Below are 20,896 nucleotides of genomic sequence, written 5' to 3' on the forward strand. Positions count from 1 at the left end.
CCATGCTGTAGGAACCCATCGACACCCAGTACCCTGACTTTGGAGCAGACAACCCACACAGCATACATGCTGTAGGAACCCATTGACACCCAGCACCATGACTTTGGAGCAGACAACCCACACAGCATCCATGCTGTAGGAACCCATCGACACCCAGTACCCTGACTGTGGAGCAGACAACCCACATTGCATCCATCCTGTAGGAACCCATTGACACCCAGCACCCTGAGTATGAACAGACAACCCACACAGCATACATGCTGTAGGAACCCTTTGACACCCAGCACCATGAGTCACCTTACCAGCCAGTGAGCCAGGCTTCTAGTGGATGATTCACATAGACTGGGAAATGGGTAACCCTGTTTCAGACCCAAGAGTACATGTAGGTGGTTCCTAACCAAATGGATACTACGCATGCCTATATCCTTCTTGACTGGGAAAGCTAAAGGAGTACATGAATGTGGCAATGTGCCCCTGGTGGCAGTTAATTTGGGTCAAAATATATGTTTTTTACATGAATCAAATTTTTTAAAGTTTTACTCAATTATATGCAATCGGTACATACAATAGTGTTCAACCTGATTTTTAATTGTAATTAACAAAGCTTACTTTACTAAAATACAATTTTCAGACGATGCACCTCATTTTATGGCCAACACTTGTGCAAATTTGCAAAGAATAAGCAGGTAAGATTTTCCGCGACGCCATGTTATACATTTCTCTTTGACTATTGGTCATGTTGGTGGCTCCACTTGACGTTTTGTTTGATCAGTGTTGACCCCCTTGCACGCACGTCAGACGCGGCAACTGTGCCTCACACCCCATTTTGGTGGGCAATAGGTTTACGTGTAAACTCTTCCTCGCCAGAAATGCGCACTTCACTGAATAACGCACAGTGACATTGCCCACCAAAAGGGCGTACAAAGATTAGTCTGATATTGACGTCAGGTGAATTGGGTCAATACTCTGTGGACTTCTATGGAGTATCACTTGAAATGTAAACAAAACGGGGCAAATTAGCAAAAATAGTTGATTGTTTTAGTTGATTTTTTTTAACCAATGGAACCTCAATTTCAGCATAAAAATTCAGGAATGTTCATGTTTTTTTAAAAACAAGTTTTGTTAATAAGGTAATATTTAATCATTTTATTTTAATCATAAGGTATTTTTTACAGACTTTTAAGTCAGACTGTGAAAATTTGTGAAAATACCAAACATAAACAAATACTTTTAATATTTAGATAATAGCGTGAAGCTTTGCAGTAAACTGCACTTATGTTACTTAAAGGTAGGGTCATAGATTTGTAAATACTTTTAAAAGTTGATACCCATAGCATGTTGAGAAGCACTGCAGCTGTTGATAGTATAAACTGTTTGAGAAAGGATTCCCCGAGAAGTACTATGGTGTGGGTAATTTGTCACCCAAGAACATTTGAGTCTAAATAACAACTCATGTAGGAATCATTTCTCAGATTGCTGAGGGTGTGTTTGTCAATTTGCTACACTCTTGGATGGCTTTGACATTCTTTATAATCTACTGTGACTGTTTTTTGTGGTTTTCTCAGCAAGCACACACTCAATCGGCTGAAACTTCACATGTGACTTTTGTTGTTAATTTTGTTATAAGTTTGCCTTTAAAGGCAGTGGACATTATTGTAATTACTCAAAATAATCATCAGCATAAAACCTTACTTGGTAACAAGCAATGGAGAGCTGTTGATAGTATAAAACATTGTGAGAGGCGGCTCACTCTAAAGTAATGTAGTTTTCGAGAAGGAAGTTATTGTCCACTAACAAATTTGATTTCGAGACCTCAGAATTAGATTTTGAGGTCTAAAAATCAAGCATATGAAAGCACACAACTTCAGGTGACAAGGATGTTTTTTTTCACATTATTATCTCGCAACTTAGACAACCAAGTGAGTTCCAATTTCCACAGGTTTGTTATTTTACCAAAAGTGTTGATTGGCTTGAAAGGCAGTGGACACTATTGGTAATTACTCAAAATAATTATTAGCATGAAACCTTTCTTGGTGACGAGTAATGGAGAGAGGTTGATGGTATAAAACATTGTGAGAAACGGCTCCCTCTGAAGTGCCATAGTTTTCGAGAAAGAAGTAATTTTCCGTGAATTTGATTTAGAGACCTCATATTTAGAATTTGAGGTCTCGAAATCAACCATCTAAACGCACACAACTTCGTGTGACAAGGGTGTTTTTTCTTTCATTATTATCTCGCAACTTCGACGACCAATTGAGCTCAAATTTTCACAGGTTTGTTATTTTATGCATATGTTGAGATACACCAAGTGAGAAGACTGGTCTTTGACAATTACCAATAGTGTCCAATGTCTTTAAATATGCATTACGTTTACAACAATATTTTTATCAACGACCCTACCTCTAAAACCAGCATGAATTATTGAATGCTGCAGAGACCTATGACTTAGTATACTGAATAAAAGTTACAGAATTTGTTACCGAAATAAGGGAAATAAATTAATTTCTTTAGTTTGTTGTTGCATAAATTATTCTGTAAATCAGTTTGTCATCAGTGCAGATGGTTCAGGAATTTCATCAGCAGATGCATTAAATCTTTAAATCTTGTTGTTTAGTTGTATCTATGCAATTATTCTGTTCTCAGTACTTGCTCATGTTCAAAGCAACATTGACTTACTATTTTGAGTCAGACAAATTTCAGAATCATGGACAAGGTGCCCTTGCGTTTAGTTGGTTTAATTGAGCCCAAAAATATCACGGATTTGTTAAGTTATGCATATATGTAAGAAATACACCAAGTAAGTAGACAATTACCAACAAACTCAGTGCCTTTAAACTGTTTTTGTTGCATTCTTTTCTTTCAACTTTGATGACCAATCGAGCCCAAATTGTCACATATTTCTTATTTTACGCACATGTTAGGATACACCAAGTGAGTTAGCAATTACCAAACGTTTCTAGTGCCTTTAAACTGTCAAGTATGACCGCCATCTCCACCACCCCCTCACCCAGTGGCCTTGTTACATCAATCACTGTATCCAACTGCAATTCAATTGTTGTCATTCGTATTGACCATTGTCATGAGGTATGTGGTTGTTTCTGCGGTTGAAACACTGTCGTCCTTGGTCATTGTGTTTCTGTTTATGAATCTTATTGATCATTATCGATTCAAGTTCATTTAGATGATTTATTGCGTCTCTGTACGTTCATTCATGTGGACACAGCAATCGGGAATCGCTACTGCTAACTGGTAAATTCAATTACATTATTTTGCTTATTCTATAGAGTCAGAAATGTGTTGTTTTACTGTATAAATTTGCATCGGGATAAAGAATATTAATGCAAACCGGCGCAAGCAATTCCTAGAAGACCACTGGAAATACATTAAGCTAGGTTATTTCTATGAAGTTGTGTGATTTCGGGACCTCAAAATCTAATTTTGAGGTCTTGAGATCAAATTTGTGGAAAATTGCTTCTTTCTCGGGAGCCATTTCTTACAATGTTTTATACTATCAACAGCTCTCCAGTGCTTGTTACCAAGTAAGTTTTTGTGCTAAAAATTATTTTGAGTAATAACCAATGAGTGTCCACTGCCTTTAAACTATTGGTAATTTACTCAAAATAATTATTAGCATAAAACCTAAGCTTACTGTTGATAAAATAATACTCTGTGTGAAATGACTCCCTCTGAAATAACGCAGTTATCAAGAAAGAAGTATATTTCTGAAAGCACACAACTAACTTCGTATGACAAGGGTATTTCATTATCATCACGCCACTCCGATGACCAATTGAGCTCAAATTTTCACACGTTTGTTATTTTATGCACATGTTGAGACAACTGAAGTGAGGAGACTGGTCTTTGACAATTACCAATAGTGTCCAATGTCTTTAAGTGTTTCTTGGAGCCTATACCATGTGTGTACACAGTTTTTGCAATGAGAGTCCCTACGTTTTTTTCATGCCTGATTTCGCTGTAGCAAAATCATAAGTTTATTTCATACAAAAAATGCCTTTGAGTGATGAAATAAGTGTTTAGTGATAGAATAGGACTGGATACAAATTGATAAAAAAATGTTGCATCCAAGTTTAGAATAAAACAGTACATAGGTATGAGTGAGGGTGACATCCATTTAATTTTCTGCTAAGCAGTGCTGCAGCAAGCCTAGTCACCTAATTATAAGCGCAGTTGTGTCATGGTTCAGAAGCTTCATAAAGGTGGGCCAAACAGCATATAGATCTTAGCAAACACTTACAAAACAACAAAATTGGTTAGCATATTTTGTGTGAATGTATGAAATTTCCCCCAGATGTCAACAATGCACAATTTGTTAGTTTGTTTTTTGGTTGAGGGGGTGCTTGGGTTTTTTGGGGGGAGAGGGGATGTTCTTTCTTATGACCACAATTTGTTAGTTTGTTTTTTGGTTGAGGGGGTGCTTGGGTTTTTTGGGGGCAGAGGGGATGTTCGTTCTTATGACTATTTAATAACTATTCCAGCAATTAATGTGCATGGTATTCCTCCATTATTTGGGGTCACATAAAGTGTAGAGACTAGCCTTTGACAATATCCAATGTTTCCCGGCATGTGTAAAGAACATCACATTCCCTTTAAATTCACTCACATTTTGATAACTCAATACCATGACTCTCTTGATCTGTCATGCTGTTTGGCAGAGGTCTCTAACCCTTTCACTTCACTTCAGCCCCCAATTCTGTTGACATAAAACCCCATTGGGTTCCCACATGGTTTGACAATTCAAGCATGACACGCAGATCCTCACACAACTGGTGCTCAAAAGGTTAGTTTTACGATCTCTAGCCATTGGACACTTTCGGTAAACAGTATTGTCCAAGGCCCACACTTTGTGTATCACAACTTATATATAAAATAACAAACCTGTGAAAATTTAGGCTCAATCGGTCTTCGGAGTCTGGAGAAAATAACGAGGAAAACCCACTCTTGGTTCCGCAAGTTTCGCCGTGTCATGACATGTGTTTAAAATAAATCCGTAACTCTCGATATCGAGAATGAATTGGTAATTGTTTTAATGTTTTCTCAAAAACGAAAGCATTTCATGGAATAATATTTCAAGAGAAGTCTTTCACCATTACCTTCTGTAAACCCTGTAAGTTATTTGTAAATCTGTGAACTTTTTTTTTTCTGTGCCGAAAGTGTCCAATGGCTTTAAAGATTTCATTGTAGAGTAGAGTACTAAACAATTGTCTTTTTGAGTTTCCCCTTTTGTGTAAATCAAAAATCATTAAAATCGGCCAATAAATGTCCTCAGTGTGTTCTGTAAACCAAAATACTTTTTTGTAAACCACAAGACTTTGCACATAGGGAACTCCGTAGCATGTTGGGCATTTTAATTCTTTCGCCTCTCCAATTGGAAACTGAAAAGATTGCATAAAAGCAACCCGATTTTATTTACCAATCATTGGAAAGATCTGACCTCACTCTTCTTTCAAATGATGGTGAGCTTTGTTATACATGATGAACATGGACAAAACTACAGCTTCTATAGTAGGAATGGACTTTGTATTCAGGCTTGGTGTGTGTATGTTTGTGTGTGTTAATATTAGCTTGGTCGATTAAAGGCACTTTAAGTTGGTCTGGTCATGTAAATGTTACAGACATTCCACACAGCATTGGTAAGGATAGAAATCGTTGTTTAGTTTCAATTTGAAAGCTTACACTGATTATGTAGTTTAATAGTAGAACCATTTTTTTGTTTCTTCTTTTAAATAATTCCATCTGCATTCACGAAAACTGTAAATGAAAACCTAAAAGAAATTGCAACAGCTGATTTTAGTTGTTGCAAGGACAATAAGTGCTGAAAATTGTGAATGGACTGGTTCTATACTATATATTCTTGTCAAATTGTACATAATCTTTGTAACATTTTTTTTCTGTAAACACTTCCCTTTTTAATGTTTATATAATACAATTTCTTGTATATCTTTAACTCAATTTAGCCCTTGTATTATGTTTCCATTGCAGCAGTAGAGCATGACGGGCTCTATGTGTGTATGTTGGGAAAACTCATTGAATGTCGCCCCCATTTTCCTTTTTTTATAGGGACATTAATTATGTGTTGTTTAGCATCAAAGAGTTCATGGGATTCTGGGGCATTGCAGGATAGGGGTTATCCATTTTGGTTTGCGGTAATATCATGTGTACTTGCTGGGTAGATTATGTTTATGAAAGCTTATAGATTTTGCATCTGAAAGCACACAACTTCGTGTGACAAGGGTGTTTTTTCTTTCATAGTTATCTCGCAACTTCAACGACCAATTGAGCTCAAATTTTGACAGGTTTCCTATTTTATGCATATGTTGAGAAAGACCAAGTAGTGAGAAGACTGGTCTTTGACAATTACCAAAAGTGTCCAGAGTCTTTAAGTGCCTCTATGGTATGGGGCCCAGTTCACTGTTTCTCGTGACTTTTTCAACTCTAGCTGGTTAACATACAACCCCAATTATTTTATTGCTTTGAATGTTTGTTCCCAAAATTTGTTAATGTATATTTTGTTTTTAAGACAGAAGTTTTTCTTTTCCAAATTATTCTGCGTTGAAAACATGTAATGTCTGTATTTATCATAAGATTACTTGTTTTCTAGTTGCAAACATGTAGTCGTTCACTCAAAAACATTTAAACAGCCTTGGCGCTATATGCATCGCAACGTATTGACATTTCGATAAGTGGTTGTTTACACAATTCTGATGTTTGGTTGTTTGCATTTTGTAACATTGTGGATTATTTCTTCATTTGTCGTATTAATCTACAGTAGTGTGACATGTAAGAGATGCTGAGTCTAGGTTTATATCGAGTCCTGACGCTAAGCTTTGGTATCAGTGAAATCCTGCTCTTTAGTGGAATATCATTCGGCTGGGCCTCGCTCGTCTTCATCCTGAAGCAAGATGGATACTTCAGTCACCTCTGTCCAGAAGCAACAATGTCTCCCACCATCAACACAACGGGAGTACCGGGTAATAATACCCCTAGCCAGGTGATAGTCTTTGGGCAGACAACACCGGCTTCCTTTGGAGTCGATGAGGTATCTTTGAGGGGTTTTCCGAGCTGTCCAGAGCAAGACGCCCAACTTCAGCTCATTTTCACCGTGGCTACCTTCTGTTATGAGTTTCTTCTCTTCCCGATGGGATTGATGTTGGATAAATTCGGAACACTGTTCATGAGAATATTGACAAGGTAAGCGTTTCTTTCTGAATCAAACAAAAGTTAAAGACACTGGACACCTCTAATAATTGTCAAAGACTAGCCTCCCCACTTGGTGTATCTCAACATATGCATAAAATAACAAATCTGTGAAAATTTTAGCTCAATTGGTCGTCGAAGTTGCGAGATAATACTGACAGAAAAAACACCCATGTCTTATGAAGTTGTGTGCTTTCAGATGCTTGTTTTTGAAACCTTAAAGTCTATTCTGATGAGGTCTGGAAATCAAATTTGTGGAAAATTACTTCTTTCAAAAAAAAATATGTTACTTCAGAGGGAGCCGTTTCTCACAATTTTTTGACCATCGTACTCGTTACCAAGTTATTAGGTTATACTAGTAACTATTTTGAGTAATTACCATTAGTGTCCACTGCCTTTAACGACCTGACAATTTGACCCTAGCAGAGTCTTTCTCATTCAGCCTTCGAGAAAGACTCTGCAAGGGTCGAAACGTCCGACCATTTTGCATTTATTCCTAGTACTTTTTGGTAGGTAAGCAGGTTACAATCAGCAAATGGTATTTTCTAGTTTTAAATCATTCAGAATAGGAAAGCATGTGAAAGAATATTTATTAATGTATGTTTCAAGTTATGAAACCAAGAATGCTCTATCAGTGAATGTTATATTGAGGAAACCGGTATGTAACTCACTCAGAATTTTCCTGATTTCTAAAACATGGTTGGGAAATTTCATCTCATTAGAAATCAATGATTTCTCCAGAAAAAGATCAGAACATACTGATCAAAACATCAAGTTGAAACCAACGGTTCTTTTCAGAACCACCCCAACTCATTTAGAGATAGTCATTACATGGTGTTACCGCAAACCTTAATTCCATATCATTAGAAATCATTTGCAACCAAAGTTTTAAAGGAACGTTACAGAATTGGTAAGAAACAAAAATCGTAAAGATCACAGATTTACATAAAACTTTTGGTTTTTCACTATTCTCTCGTGACCCAGATGGCCGATCGATCTCAAACTTGTACAGGTTTGTCAGTTTATGTATATGGTGGATTACATAAAATGCTTACACTCCCAGCAACGGTTTTGTTAGCAAAAAAACAATTATATAATGTTCCTTTAAAGGCACTGTACACGTTTTGTAATAATGTCAAAGACCAGTGTTCTCATTTGGTTTATCCCATCATAAGCATAAAATAACAGCCTGTGAAAATTTGAGCTCAATCGGTCATCGAAGTTGCGAGAAAATACATGAAAGAAAGAAAAAACACCCTTGTTGGACGTTACTTCGGAGGGAGTCGTTTCCCACAATGTTTTATACTACCAACAGCTCTCCAATGCTTGTTATTACCAATTCAGTTTTTAAGTTAATATTTGTTTTGAGTAGTTACCAAATGTGTACCTTCCCTTTAAAGGTTTGTTATAATTGGCAACTTTGTTGAGCGCCAACAAAAACATTTTGTGGTTGTTTTGGGTTTTTTTTTTTTGACGCAGCTGTTTTTTGGTGACCAGTTTGCTGTTAGTTGCCTTCAGTTCTAGAGAGACTGCCAGAGAGCAATCCCTCTGGAACTTAAAGGCAACTTTTAAAGGGTGTATGTACTTTTTGTAGTACAAAAAACACAATGTCCACAGATTTACACTAAACTTTGAAGACAGTTAGAAGATAATGATAGTAGAAAGCTTCCCTGAAAATATTACGTCCTGAGGTGCTGTAGTTTTGGGGAAACGAGTAAAACAATGTCATGAAAATAATTTTTGTTTCATGAGACGAAAATTATTTTAAAGGCAGTGGACACTATTGGTAATCACTTAAAATAATTATTAGCATAAAACCTTTCTTGGTGACGAGTAATGGGGAGATGTTGATGGTATAAAGCATTGTGAGAAATGGCTCCCTCTGAAGTGCCATAGTTTTCGAGAGAGAAGTTATTTTCCACGAAGTTGATTTCGAGACCTCAAGTTTAGAACTTGAGGTCTCGAAATCAACTATCTAAACGCACACAACTTCGTGTGTCAAGGGTATTTTTTCTTTCATTATTATCTCGGAAGTTCAATGACCGATTGAGCTCAAATTTCACAGGTTTGTTATTTAATGCATATGTTGAGATACAGCAAGTGAGAAGACTGGTCTTTGACAATTACCAATAGTGTCCACTGCCTTAAAGCATTACAAACGTATTTTCATGACATTGTTTTACTCATTTCTCAAAAACTACAGCACCTCAGTATTTTGAAGGGAAGTTTTCCACTATCATTATCTTCAAACCCTGTAAGGTTAATGTAAATCTATGGACATTTTGAAAATATACCCAAATCATTTAAAGGTTTGTTGTTATGGGCAAACTTGTTGAGCGCCAAAAACATAAACATTTTGTGGTTGTTTTTGTTTGATTTTTTGACGCAGCTGTTTTTTGGTGACCAGTTTGCTGTTAGTTGCCTTCAGTTCTAGAGAGTCGGCTGACGTCATCCTTCCAGCTATGTGTTTGTTGATAGTCGGTGGAATCGAACTGTTATTTGTTAATATGCAGGTAAGTTTATTTTATCATTTTTTTGTCTAAAGACACTGCACACCTTTGGTAATTGTCAAAGACCAGTCTTTTTACTTGGTGTATCTCAGCATATGCACAAAATAACAAACCTGTGAAAATTTGAACTCAATTAGTCGTCGAAGTTGCGAGACAGTAATGGAAGAAAAAACACCCTTGTCACACGAAGTAATGTGCTTTCAGATGCTCGATTTCGTGACCTCAGGTCTCGAAATCAAATTCTAATACTTTAGTGGAAAATTGCTTCTTTCTGGAAAACTATGTTACTTCAGAGGAAACCGTTTCTCACAATGTTTTTACTCTCCACAGCTCTCCATTGCTTGTTACCAAATCACTTTTTATGCTAACAATTATTTTGAGTAATTAAACTATTCTGGTGTGTTTCTTTCTGAAACTTTTATGCACATTATTGACAAGAGTGTGTCTTTCTTTTTTGCAGATTTCAAACTTATTTGGAAGAAAGAAGTCCACCTTCATTTCTCTTCTATCTGGATGCTTTGATTCGTCAGCATTTGTTTTTATCATCTTCAAGGTAATTTGCAAATTTAGATTAAACATCTAGAATATTTCATTCTCTCTTACTATTGGTAATTGTCAAAGACCAGTCTTCTCGCTTGGTGTATCTCAACTTATGCATACAATAACAAACCTGTGAAAATTTGAGCTCATTTCGTCGAAGTTACGAGGTACTTAAATGAAAGGGAAAAAAACCTTGTCACATGGAGTTGTGTGTGCTTTCAGATGCCTGATTTCGAGACCTCAAATTCTAAATCTGAGGTCTCAAAAATCAAATTTGTGGAAATTACTTCTTTCTTAAAAACTATCTCACTCATTACCAAGTGAGGTTTTATGCTAATAATTATTTTGAGTTCTTACCAATAGTGTCGACTGCCTTTAAGCATAATTAATAATCCTGCGAATAGTGATCAAAAATGAACTATTCCTTTTGATTGACTGCAAGTGGTCAAACAACTAATTTTATTAAAAACAGTTTTTAACTAGGTGATTCTTGACATTACATCCGACCCAAATAATTTGGAACTTGGACTCAGACCTCGACAATTAGGACTTGGGCTCAAAGATTGAGGACGTTTTCAGTTTTCAATTGTTTTAGTGGAGCTTTCCTGTTATCGCAAAAGGTCTATTCTTTTCCTGTTCGAGATTGTACCAATTCAAACTGCCAATATTTGCATCTTGCACTGAGGGAGATATTGTACAACAATCAGAGAGATATTTAGAATTTCATTCAACATAAACAGAGAAAAAGTTTCCAAAAACAAAATTAGAGAGCTTTTGAAATGTGTTCATTAGAACATGGAAAGATTGGTTGATTCTCAGGGAAAGATCCTATAGATCGAATCAGGGAGAGTTGGCAGTTCTTGCAACCTGTCCTTTAAAACCAAATATATCTTGTTCTTATTTTTCAGTTTGGCTACGAGCAATATGGCATCACACTTCAGACTTCATTCTTCATCTGGGCGGGGCTGTCCTCCATACTCTGTCTTAATACGATCTTACTTCCAAAGAGAGGGCATATCCCCTACCCACTGCCCCCTGACTACAGGAAGAAAATACCCATTAGCGATCTGGAAGGAGTTGATGGTACCTATACTTTCAAATCGGAGGATAGTCGAACAGAAGATAAGGAACAGTATTCTTCAGTGATGGGTAAAAAATTAGGAATATGAAATCAAAGGCCTAAAATGGTTTTGATACTTTAGTAGATAAAGTTTTTGGTGATGACCTGAATCCCTACTCACTATGAATGAAGATGTATGTAATATATTTAACCGGGCACCATAGACCTTTTCGCAAATTCCCATTGCGCAAACGCTAACTATCGAATGAGTTGCATGCTGGTCTAGCTAGCGGTCAACCTTGATCGCTAGCTAGACCAGCATGCACCTCATTCCATGCCTACTGCGCACTTGCCAAGTATTTGCGAAGGTCCATGACTCAAAAACAAATTTACTGGTTATATAGCGCCCTCTCATGGTGTGAACAGTGAACAACAAGTTACAAACTAAATCTAGGGAAACTAAAAGAGGTTGATGGTTTCATTTCATTCATTCTGCTTGTTGGGAAGCCAAGGACTCATTCACTGTACTAGGCTCAAACATGTCAATCTCCTGCCTATTTATCTGAACTTGTTCATCATTATTCTCCTATGTATATTTTGTTTGCGATAATACCATGTGTGTATCTACTTGCAAGGTATAGAGTTGTTCTTAGAGAACTGTCTTGCTTTATTCTACTGCCGCGGAGTAGATAATCGGAGGTTCGGGAGACTTCTCAGTTCTGAAAAGAACTGTCCTGCTTTTTAGCTATTACCAGGGCAGATGGTATAGAAAATAGACTGGACTACTACTTTAGCTTATAGGATCGTAATTAACTGTACTGCCGCGGAGTCAGTTCTGAATTGGTCTCAACGTTTCGACTAGCTTGCTCTAGTCATCATAAGGAGACTGAGAAGTCTCATGAACCTCCGATTATCTAATCCGTGGCAGTAGAATAAAGCAAGACAGTTCTCTAAGAACAACTCTACCTGGCAAGTAGATACACACATGGTGTTACCACAAACCAAATATACATTGATACCTCCTCACCATGCAATGCCTCAAATCCTATATTATTCCCCTACTCGGACTTTACGATCATCTCAACAGTCATTGCTTTCTGCTTCTAGAGCTTCTTCCATTTTTTATGGCCATAGATCTTTTTCTTACGCCGCACCATTTCTTTGGAATAGTCTTCCTGTGCATATACGCCAAGCTAATTCTTTACAATGTTTTAAGTCCCTGGTGAAAACTCAGTTGTTTAAAGCTCCTTTTTTGTAATTTGCTTATTTGTATCTTGTATCTTTCTCTCATTGTTTATTTTATTGTTCTCTATGTGCGCTTAGAGGCTTTTTGCATTAGGCGCTTACAAATGTCTTATTATTGTTATTATAACCAAATGGAGAGTAGACAACCAAAGGTAGTTTCAGTTTTAGATGTGGGAGGAAAATCCCCAGAGAATGATTCGAGGGAAAAACCCACGCTGTCAGTTATGGACTGTAAACCCAATCATGATTTGAACCTGGGTACTAGAGGCAAAACGCGAGGAAAGAAACCACTTCGTGAGTCAATTGTTGAATAAAGACAGGTCAGCTTAAAAAACAAAAATGATATGTTCCATTTGTGTATAATAGGAATTACTACATTTGGGTCAAGAACAATGTCATTTGTTATGTTCTTTTCTTCCATTCAACTAACAGATAACAATGTCTTTTATTATGTTCGATACAGAGAAGAATAAAGCTCAGCTCAATAAAGATTTGGCCATTGAGGAAAACACATCATCAGACACTAAGCATCCAGAAACAACGGACAATACATCAAAGGTGCCACATACATCAACAGAGGACATCTTATTATCACAGATACCATCCCCACCAATAGAGAACACCACATCAGAGATGCCACACCTAGCAACAGATGACACTGCATCATCACAAGAACCACACCCAGCAACCCGTGACACTGCATCATCACACAAGCCACACCCAGCAACTGAGGATGTCACATCACCACATATGCCACACACAGCAACGGATGACACTGCATCAACACAAGAACCACACCCAACAACCGATGACACTGCATCATCACATCAGCAACACCCAGCTACAGATGATACAGCCACATCACAAGAGCCACACCCGGCCACAGATGACAGTGCATCATCACAAGAGCCACACCCAGCAACAGAGAATGCCACAGCCCAACAACAGCCACACCCAGCAACAGATAATGCCTTAGCCGAACAACAGCCACACCCAGCAACAGATGTCACTGCATCATCACAAGAGCCACACCCAACAACAAATGATACCAAATCATCAGAGAAGCCACACCTAGCAACATCAGAGAAGCCAACCCCATCAATTGAAGACACCGAAGCACCCACGTCCCAGGACTCGTTAAAAAATGGGGCAAATCGTGGACAGGTGGCATCCCAAGCCACGACAGACACCTCAACAGACCACAGGACACAACAAGCCACAGAGAGCAAACTCAATGAGAAAACATCTGAAGAAATTGACTCCAAATCATCACAGGATAGGGATCTCTCTATTACAGAAGTTACTTCTTGTGCACAAAGCGTGACTGAAGCCATGAAGAAGTTACGCTACCCGTCTCTCCGATCCTGTTTTTTCTCGTTACCTACACTCTTCCTACTCATCTGGTTCTCATTGCTTCAACTCAACATGTTTTTCTTTCTTGGGACTCTCAACCCAGACTTGGTGCGACTGACAAACAATGATCAAGCTTTGGGTGAGTATAGGTTGATAATAGTTATCACACAAGCGCGAGTTGCATTCGGACAAAATATAGCGCTTCTGAATTCCATTCCTAAAGGTACTGGACACTATTGGTAATTACTCAAAACAATTTTTAGAGAAGTTTTTGAGAAAGAAGTAATTTCTCACTCAAAAAAATTAAAGACCACGGGCCTGAAACTTTTTTTATGCATCTTAAAGCACACATAATTATGAAGCAAGGATGTTTTTTCTTTCGTTATTCTCTTGCAATTTCGATGACCAATTGGGTAAAAAAAAAAAAAAATTGTAATTTTGTGCATATGTTGAGATACACCAAGTGAGAATAAGCTGGTCTTTGACAATTACCAAGGTTTCCAGTGTCTTTAAGGAGGAAGAAGGCAGAGTTGGGTACAGGATGCATAGATGCACTAAACTTGACTCCATAAAAAGGCGTTCCGTGTTAATTCACGACGTAAAAGGAAAACCATGCAATTAATGCAATTTCGAGGCATGTTTGTGTGGATTGTTAGTTTCTGCTTTTAAAACATCTTTCTTACCATATCGATTTCATAACTAACAATTTCAAACACTTTTCATGGACCAACTTGCCGTATCCAAGGCATTGTGTCACTTTAATAATGACTTTCACCCTCTGTTTTATTTTTATTTGACATACAGTGAGTCAATATACGACAGCTTTGGCCTTCATCCAGGTCTCTGGTGTATTCATAGCGCCCCTCTGCGGACTTCTGCTGGATAGAAACAGAACCAAGAAGAGAATGGCAGGTAAGTCAGTGTTGCTATCAACAAAACTAGTTTCTCTCGTAGGGACTGATACCTCCATCGGTGTTCAATGGATGGCATGGTTGGCTTGTGCGTAAAGCGCTCGCTTCTAACCAAGGTGATCCCGGTTCGATTCCCGGCCAGGGCCATGTTTGAGTTGTGCGTTGGTTCTCTGCTGTGCCACGAAGGTTTTCCAGACCATCCGGTTTTCCTCCCTCGGGAAAAAATCAAACACTTGCAATCTTGGCTGTGCTCCGTGGTCATAACCTTGGTTGGTGGCTGGCGCTGTTAACGGACCTCGCCTCCGGCTCGGTCCGTTAACAGCGCCAGCCACCAACCCAGTCATTACCAAGCAGTGAAGACCGGGTACTCGCACTGTTATTCCCTAATTATTTTGTAAAATGTTTGGATTGGTAGTGCATTCTGCTCTACCAGGCTCTTATTACTACATCATTATAATATGGACTTTAAAGGGGTGACCCTGTTTCAGCCTCTGTAGTAGGTGACAACTTGCCCATGGTGGCAGTTGATTTGGGTGGATATAGCCAAGAGTAGTTTTAGTAGCCTCGCGCTTTGAAATGGCCCGCAAGCCTTGTTATATCTTATAAGTACATTCCAGGTTTGTTTTGCTTTGTCCATGTACAAGGCATCCCAGCCTACAATTCTTTGCTTTAATCATGCCTCCATACAGTTTCAGTCTCTATAAAATCAAATTGTTTATACATTTTTATATGGAAATAAATATTGACTGATTTGATTTGATTTGATTTGATTTGATTTGATTTGATTTGATTTGATTTGATTTGATTTGATTTGATTCGATTCGATTCGATTCGATTCGATTCGATTCGGTTCGGTTCGGTTCGGTTCGGTTCGATTCGATTCGATTCGATTCGATTCGATTCGATTCGATTTGATTTGATTTGACTTGATTTGATTTGATTTGATTTGATTTGATTTGATTTGATTTGAATGATTTGATAGGCAATATCACATTGTAAAAAAAAACATACAGGTGTATACAAATTTTGTTAAAGGTGACGAATTGATTGATTGAGTGTTTGTTTTGATTTTCAGGTGGTAAGAGGGGTCCATACCAGGATCTGCTCGACAGCTGCTTAGTGTATGCTTTGACAACTTTCATGTTCATTGCATTTAATGCAACTATGTTAGTCACAGTAATTGAAGTGCGGTATGCATCTTTCCTGCTCCATGCCTTCTCAAGGGGTTTTATGTACTCACTAGTAGCTGGAGGATGTGCCCTGTTGTGAGTATAACAGGGATGAGATTTCTCCAGTTTTAACCAGAATACATTGGTTTTTAAACCCCAACCCCAAAACAAATAAATAAGGATGTGCCCTGTTGTGAGTATAACAGTGATGAGATTTCTCCAGTTTTAACCAGAAATACATTGGTTTTAAACCCCAACCCCAAAACAAATAAATCAAAATAAAATATAAAATATAAAAAAATTAATTGTTTGATTTGATAAAAATTCATAAAATTAAGATTAAAATCATTTTGAACACCCCAGATTGCAGAGTAGGTCTTATAAACCAAAGATAAATTTATGTACGCAGGCTTTGCACTCTGAAGCTTTCGCACTCTCGCAAGCTTTCACGCTTTGTGTTCTCAAGCTTTTACGTTTTGTGTCCATAATTTAGGGTTTTTTTTTTCAACAGCCTATCGCATTGTTGGTAAGAGGCAAAAACAAAAAAGGAATGAAGAGGTTTTTTCAAAATGACCACCCACACATTTTTTCAGACAAACGGCAAGGCCATTTTTCAAAATTAAGTTATTATGCTAAGATCGTTTAAATAAATCCTCTTTTTTTTTCATTAAAAAAACGGTATCTACGTAAGCTGAAAGTCTGAGGAAACCTGTAAAAAAGGTCAGGCCTTTTGTTGCCTCGGGCCCAATTTCATAGCGCTGCTAAGCACACACATTTGCTAAGCATGAAATTTCTTTCTTGATAAAAACAGGATTACCAACCAAATTTCCACTGGTTGCATATTGCTTGTTACTGGTATTCAGCTGTTGTTGTTTGCTTATCATGAAAATCATGTGGAAATTTGGCGGGTAATCCTGTTTTTATCAAGGAAGAAATTTCATGCTGAGCAAATTTTTGTGCTCAGCAGCTCTATGAAACTGGCCCCTGGTCTTAGCCTTGGTGCGCCTTCAAAAGTTTACCATAGCTTTTAAGATTTTCCAATAGAAGTGTCCTTTTCCACATGAAATTTACCTTGCCCTCTCAAAGATGAAATTCGAGACCTGGGCCCAATTTCATAGCGCTGCTTAGCGGCCAATTTTGTGCTTACTGCGCGATTTCCATTTGGTAGCGCTGCTAACCGTAAGCATACAAAAAGGCATGCAAACCTTCTGGTGCTTACCGCACAAAAATAAATGACGTCACAATGCAAATCCATGGTAAACACGCAATATGGCCGCCCAAGTTTTCTGCTAACCTGTGAAATACGCTAAGGCTTAAGCAAATTTTTCTGCTACAGTAAGCACGAAAATTTGCTTACCGTTAAGCAGCGCTATCAAATTGGGCCCTGAAGGATGCTTGCTAAGTGAATCCAGAACACGGGGTATAACTTCTGGTCTGACACGATGAGTGCTCTCTGGGTTTTTTTACGTGTACTACAAAAAAGTTCTACCTTGGGATTGCCTTGAACTGGTTGCCTGTAAAATGCCTTGTGTTACAGAGACACTTTCGGAACAGAACAAAAATTAAAAGTTCACAGATTTACAAATAACTTACAGGGTTTACAGATGGTAATGGTGAAAGACTTCTCTTGAAATATTATTCCATGAAATGCTTTACTTTTTGAGCAAAACATTAAAACAATTACCAATTCATTCTCGATATCGAGAATTACAGATTTATTTCTAACACATGTCATGACACGGCGAAACGTGCGGAAACAAGGGTGGGTTTTCCCGTTATTTTCTCCTGACTCCGATGACCAATTGAGCCTAAATTTTCACAGGTTTGTTATTTTATATGTAAGTTGTGATATGCGAAGTGTGGGTCTTTGGAGAATACTGTTTACCGAAAGTGTCCAATGGCTTTAATAATGTTTCCCATTACTGCTGCCTTTGAATAGGCCATCTTACACTGTGGCACCTTACATTTATATTATTAGCGCAATTTGTAAAGGCAGTGGACACTATTGGTAATTACTCAAAATAATTATTAGCATAGAATCTTTCTTGGTGATGAGTAATGGGGAGAGGCTGATGGTATAAAACATCATGAGAAACGGCTCCCTCGGAAGTGCCATAGTTTTCGAGAAAGAAGTAATTTTCCACGAATTTGATTTTCGTGACCTCGGATTTAGAACTTGAGGTCTCGAAATCAACCATCTAAACGCACACAGCTTCGTGTGACAAGGGTGTTTTTTCTTTCATTATTATCTCGCAAGTTCGATGACCGATTGAGCTCAAATTTTCACAGGTTTGTTATTTTATGCATATGTTGAGATACACCAAGTGAGAAGACTGGTTTTTGACAATTACCGATAGTGTCCGCTGTCTTTAAGAGATTTTCCCTGTTTTTTTTTTTTCAGTTTCCCAATTCAGTATTTTGGCAGTACAACCGGCCTTGTGGAGTCGCTGGCCTCCTTAGTGGGTCTGATCCAGAGACCTCTATTTACCCTTCTACAGAACCGTCTGAACAATGATCCATTCTGGGTAAGTTTTATTACTTCTTCTGTAAACACTTTACGTCAGTGTTTTTAAAGACTTTCTGTGCTCACCCTTGGTATTATTTTTTGGAACTTTTTTGTAGCTTCTTGAGTGAGTGTTTTACTTCGAAAATATCATTGCCACAATGAAATTTGAAAAAGGAAACACAACAAAAGTCGCCTGACACACAAGGCCTGAAGGCCACTTCAAGGTGTGGGCTACAATTATTTTTCCAGAGGCCATTGCCACCTACTCCTAGGGCTGAAACAGGGTTACCCCTTTCACAATCCATAAGAATAAACAAAAAATAATAATAAACTTGTGGGTACAACCATAATATAATAATTCTCTTATGAAGAAGAATCAGCTCTGGAAAAAAAAAAACGGTTTGGTTAATAAAACGTTTCGAACAGTATACTCCTCAGGAGATCAACACTCGCTCAAAAGAGAATTTGAAAGGGAAGGTACACGTTTGGTCATCGTCAAAGACCAGTGTTCTCACTTGGTGTATCCCATCATAAGCATAAAATAACAAGCCGGTGAACATTTGGGCTCAATCGGTCATCGAAGTTGCGAGAAAATGAAAGAGAAAACACCCTTGTTGGACGAATTTGTGTGCTTTCAGATAGGAATAAAAGACTTCTAGCTAGAAGTCTTTTATTATTTAAGTGAGAATTACCTCTTTCTCAAAAACTACATTACTTCAGAGGGAGTTGTTTCCAACAATGTTTTATACTATCAACAGCTCTGCAGTGCTCGTTACCAAGTCAGTTTTTAAGTTAATATTTGTTTTGAGTAACTATCAAACGTGTACCTTCCCTTTAACATGGTTGTATCTGCAAGTTTACTATTATTTGCAGTTTATTCTTATCCTTCACACTATGCAAAGCTTTATGGTAATTACTCAAAATAGTTATTAGCATAAAATTACTTTGTAACGAGTAATGGGGGAGGTTGGTAGTATAAAAGATTGTGAGAAACGGCTCCCTCTGAATTGGAGTAGTTTTCGAGAAAGAGGTAGTTTTCCTTGAATTTAATTTCGAGACCTCGAAATCAAGCATCTGAAAAGCACACAACTTTGTGTGACAATGGTGTTTTTTCTTTCGTAGTTCTCTCTCAACTTCGATGACCAACTGACCTCAAATTTTCACAGGTTTGTTATGTTATGCATATGTTGAGATACAGCAAGTGAGAATACTGGTCTTTGACAATAACCAATAGTGTCCAGTGTCTTTGAAAATTTACCAAGTTAGTTTCCCTCCTTGTTTCTAATTTGTATTCTCTCATATGACAGATTTACATTGGCCTGATTGTGCTGAACGTCATCACTTTCATCTTTCCAATCTACATCTACATCTACGCTAAGAATAGCTCCAAATGGGCAGTCAAGTTACAAGACAGCGCCAGGAAAGAACTGACACTTACAGACGATTGTGATCATATGTGAACTAAGTCTCAGGTGCCTATTAATATGGACTTCCACCAGTTCTCAGGTATGAACTTCTTGAGATGGACACCGGTAAATAATCATGTTTTATTTAGTATAATGATGCAGTTGACGACAACAAAGAGGGTCTCTATGGCAACTCCTCTGAAAATGTACTGCCTTGAAAGCCCAAGATCATACAACTTATTTTAGGTTTTCCTGGCCAATAGACCCCTTGAGTGTGACGTCACACACTTAAAATGCGCCCTTACTGGGGTCAATCATTTTTGTTTTCCAGAGGCCGTTGCCTCCTACTCCTAGGGCTGAAACAGGGTTACCCCTTTTACAGTCCATACGGATGTAGGCTTTGGTATCATCAGTCCGAAGCCTGGCCGGTAGAGCAGAAAGCACTACCTCCCCAATTTTACAAAGCAAGTGTCACGACCGGGATTCAAACCCACTGCTGATCAAACACCAGAGCTTGAATCTGGTGCTCTTAACCGTTCGGCCATGACACGCTATGACACGCCACATTATTTTGTTCTGTTCTATCTCATTTATAGTTATTCAAGACTATTCTTTCACCATGCGTTAATTGAACTTCTACTATCTATTTACACTTGATGAAATTGAACGGTTGACCAGCTCTTGCCGCTGGCTTTTAAGAAATTGAATGAGTCTTCAGCCTCATGAAATTGAATGATCTGGACTTCGTCTCGGTAAAATTATCAAGAACCAAGCCTCGTTGGGATTAAACCACTAGTTGAAAACCTCTTCACCACACATTGATTCCCTAATTATTATCATTTATAATAAATTATGTAAATGGTGCTCCTTATCCGCTGTATGTTTGACCACGTGAGGGCGCTCTTAAAAATAATGTTATTGCTTCTGGTGGTAAATTCATTCAAGACCAAAATGGCTAGTTATAAAGACTGGAACACATTA

At 37.9% G+C, this 20,896-nt stretch overlaps 1 protein-coding gene across 1 annotated transcript; it reads left to right on the forward strand.

Moving 5' to 3' along the window:
- Positions 1-5,143: 5,143 nt before the first annotated feature.
- LOC117290076 (solute carrier family 43 member 3-like) lies at positions 5,144-20,290 on the forward strand. The gene is made up of 11 exons (XM_033771323.1): positions 5,144-5,651; positions 6,788-7,209; positions 8,695-8,776; positions 9,600-9,728; positions 10,186-10,278; positions 11,174-11,414; positions 13,034-14,062; positions 14,728-14,835; positions 15,910-16,099; positions 18,405-18,528; positions 19,817-20,290. Exons 2-11 carry the CDS (start codon positions 6,806-6,808, stop codon positions 19,967-19,969), a joined length of 2,553 nt encoding a protein of 850 aa, XP_033627214.1. The 5' UTR covers positions 5,144-5,651; positions 6,788-6,805; the 3' UTR covers positions 19,970-20,290.
- The last annotated feature ends 606 nt before the right edge of the window (positions 20,291-20,896 follow it).

Source organism: Asterias rubens, chromosome 5 (assembly GCF_902459465.1).
Source record: "Asterias rubens chromosome 5, eAstRub1.3, whole genome shotgun sequence".
NCBI lineage: Eukaryota > Metazoa > Echinodermata > Asteroidea > Forcipulatida > Asteriidae > Asterias > Asterias rubens.

Excerpts from the sequence above, each read along its gene's own strand:
- LOC117290076 (XM_033771323.1), top strand. The coding sequence starts at position 6,806 with ATGCTGAGTCTAGGTTTATATCGAGTCCTGACGCTAAGCTTTGGTATC. Across the intron at positions 14,063-14,727 it reads AAACAATGATCAAGCTTTGG|TGAGTCAATATACGACAGCT; the intron begins GTGAGTATAGGT and ends TTTGACATACAG. Across the intron at positions 14,836-15,909 it reads AACCAAGAAGAGAATGGCAG|GTGGTAAGAGGGGTCCATAC; the intron begins GTAAGTCAGTGT and ends TTTGATTTTCAG.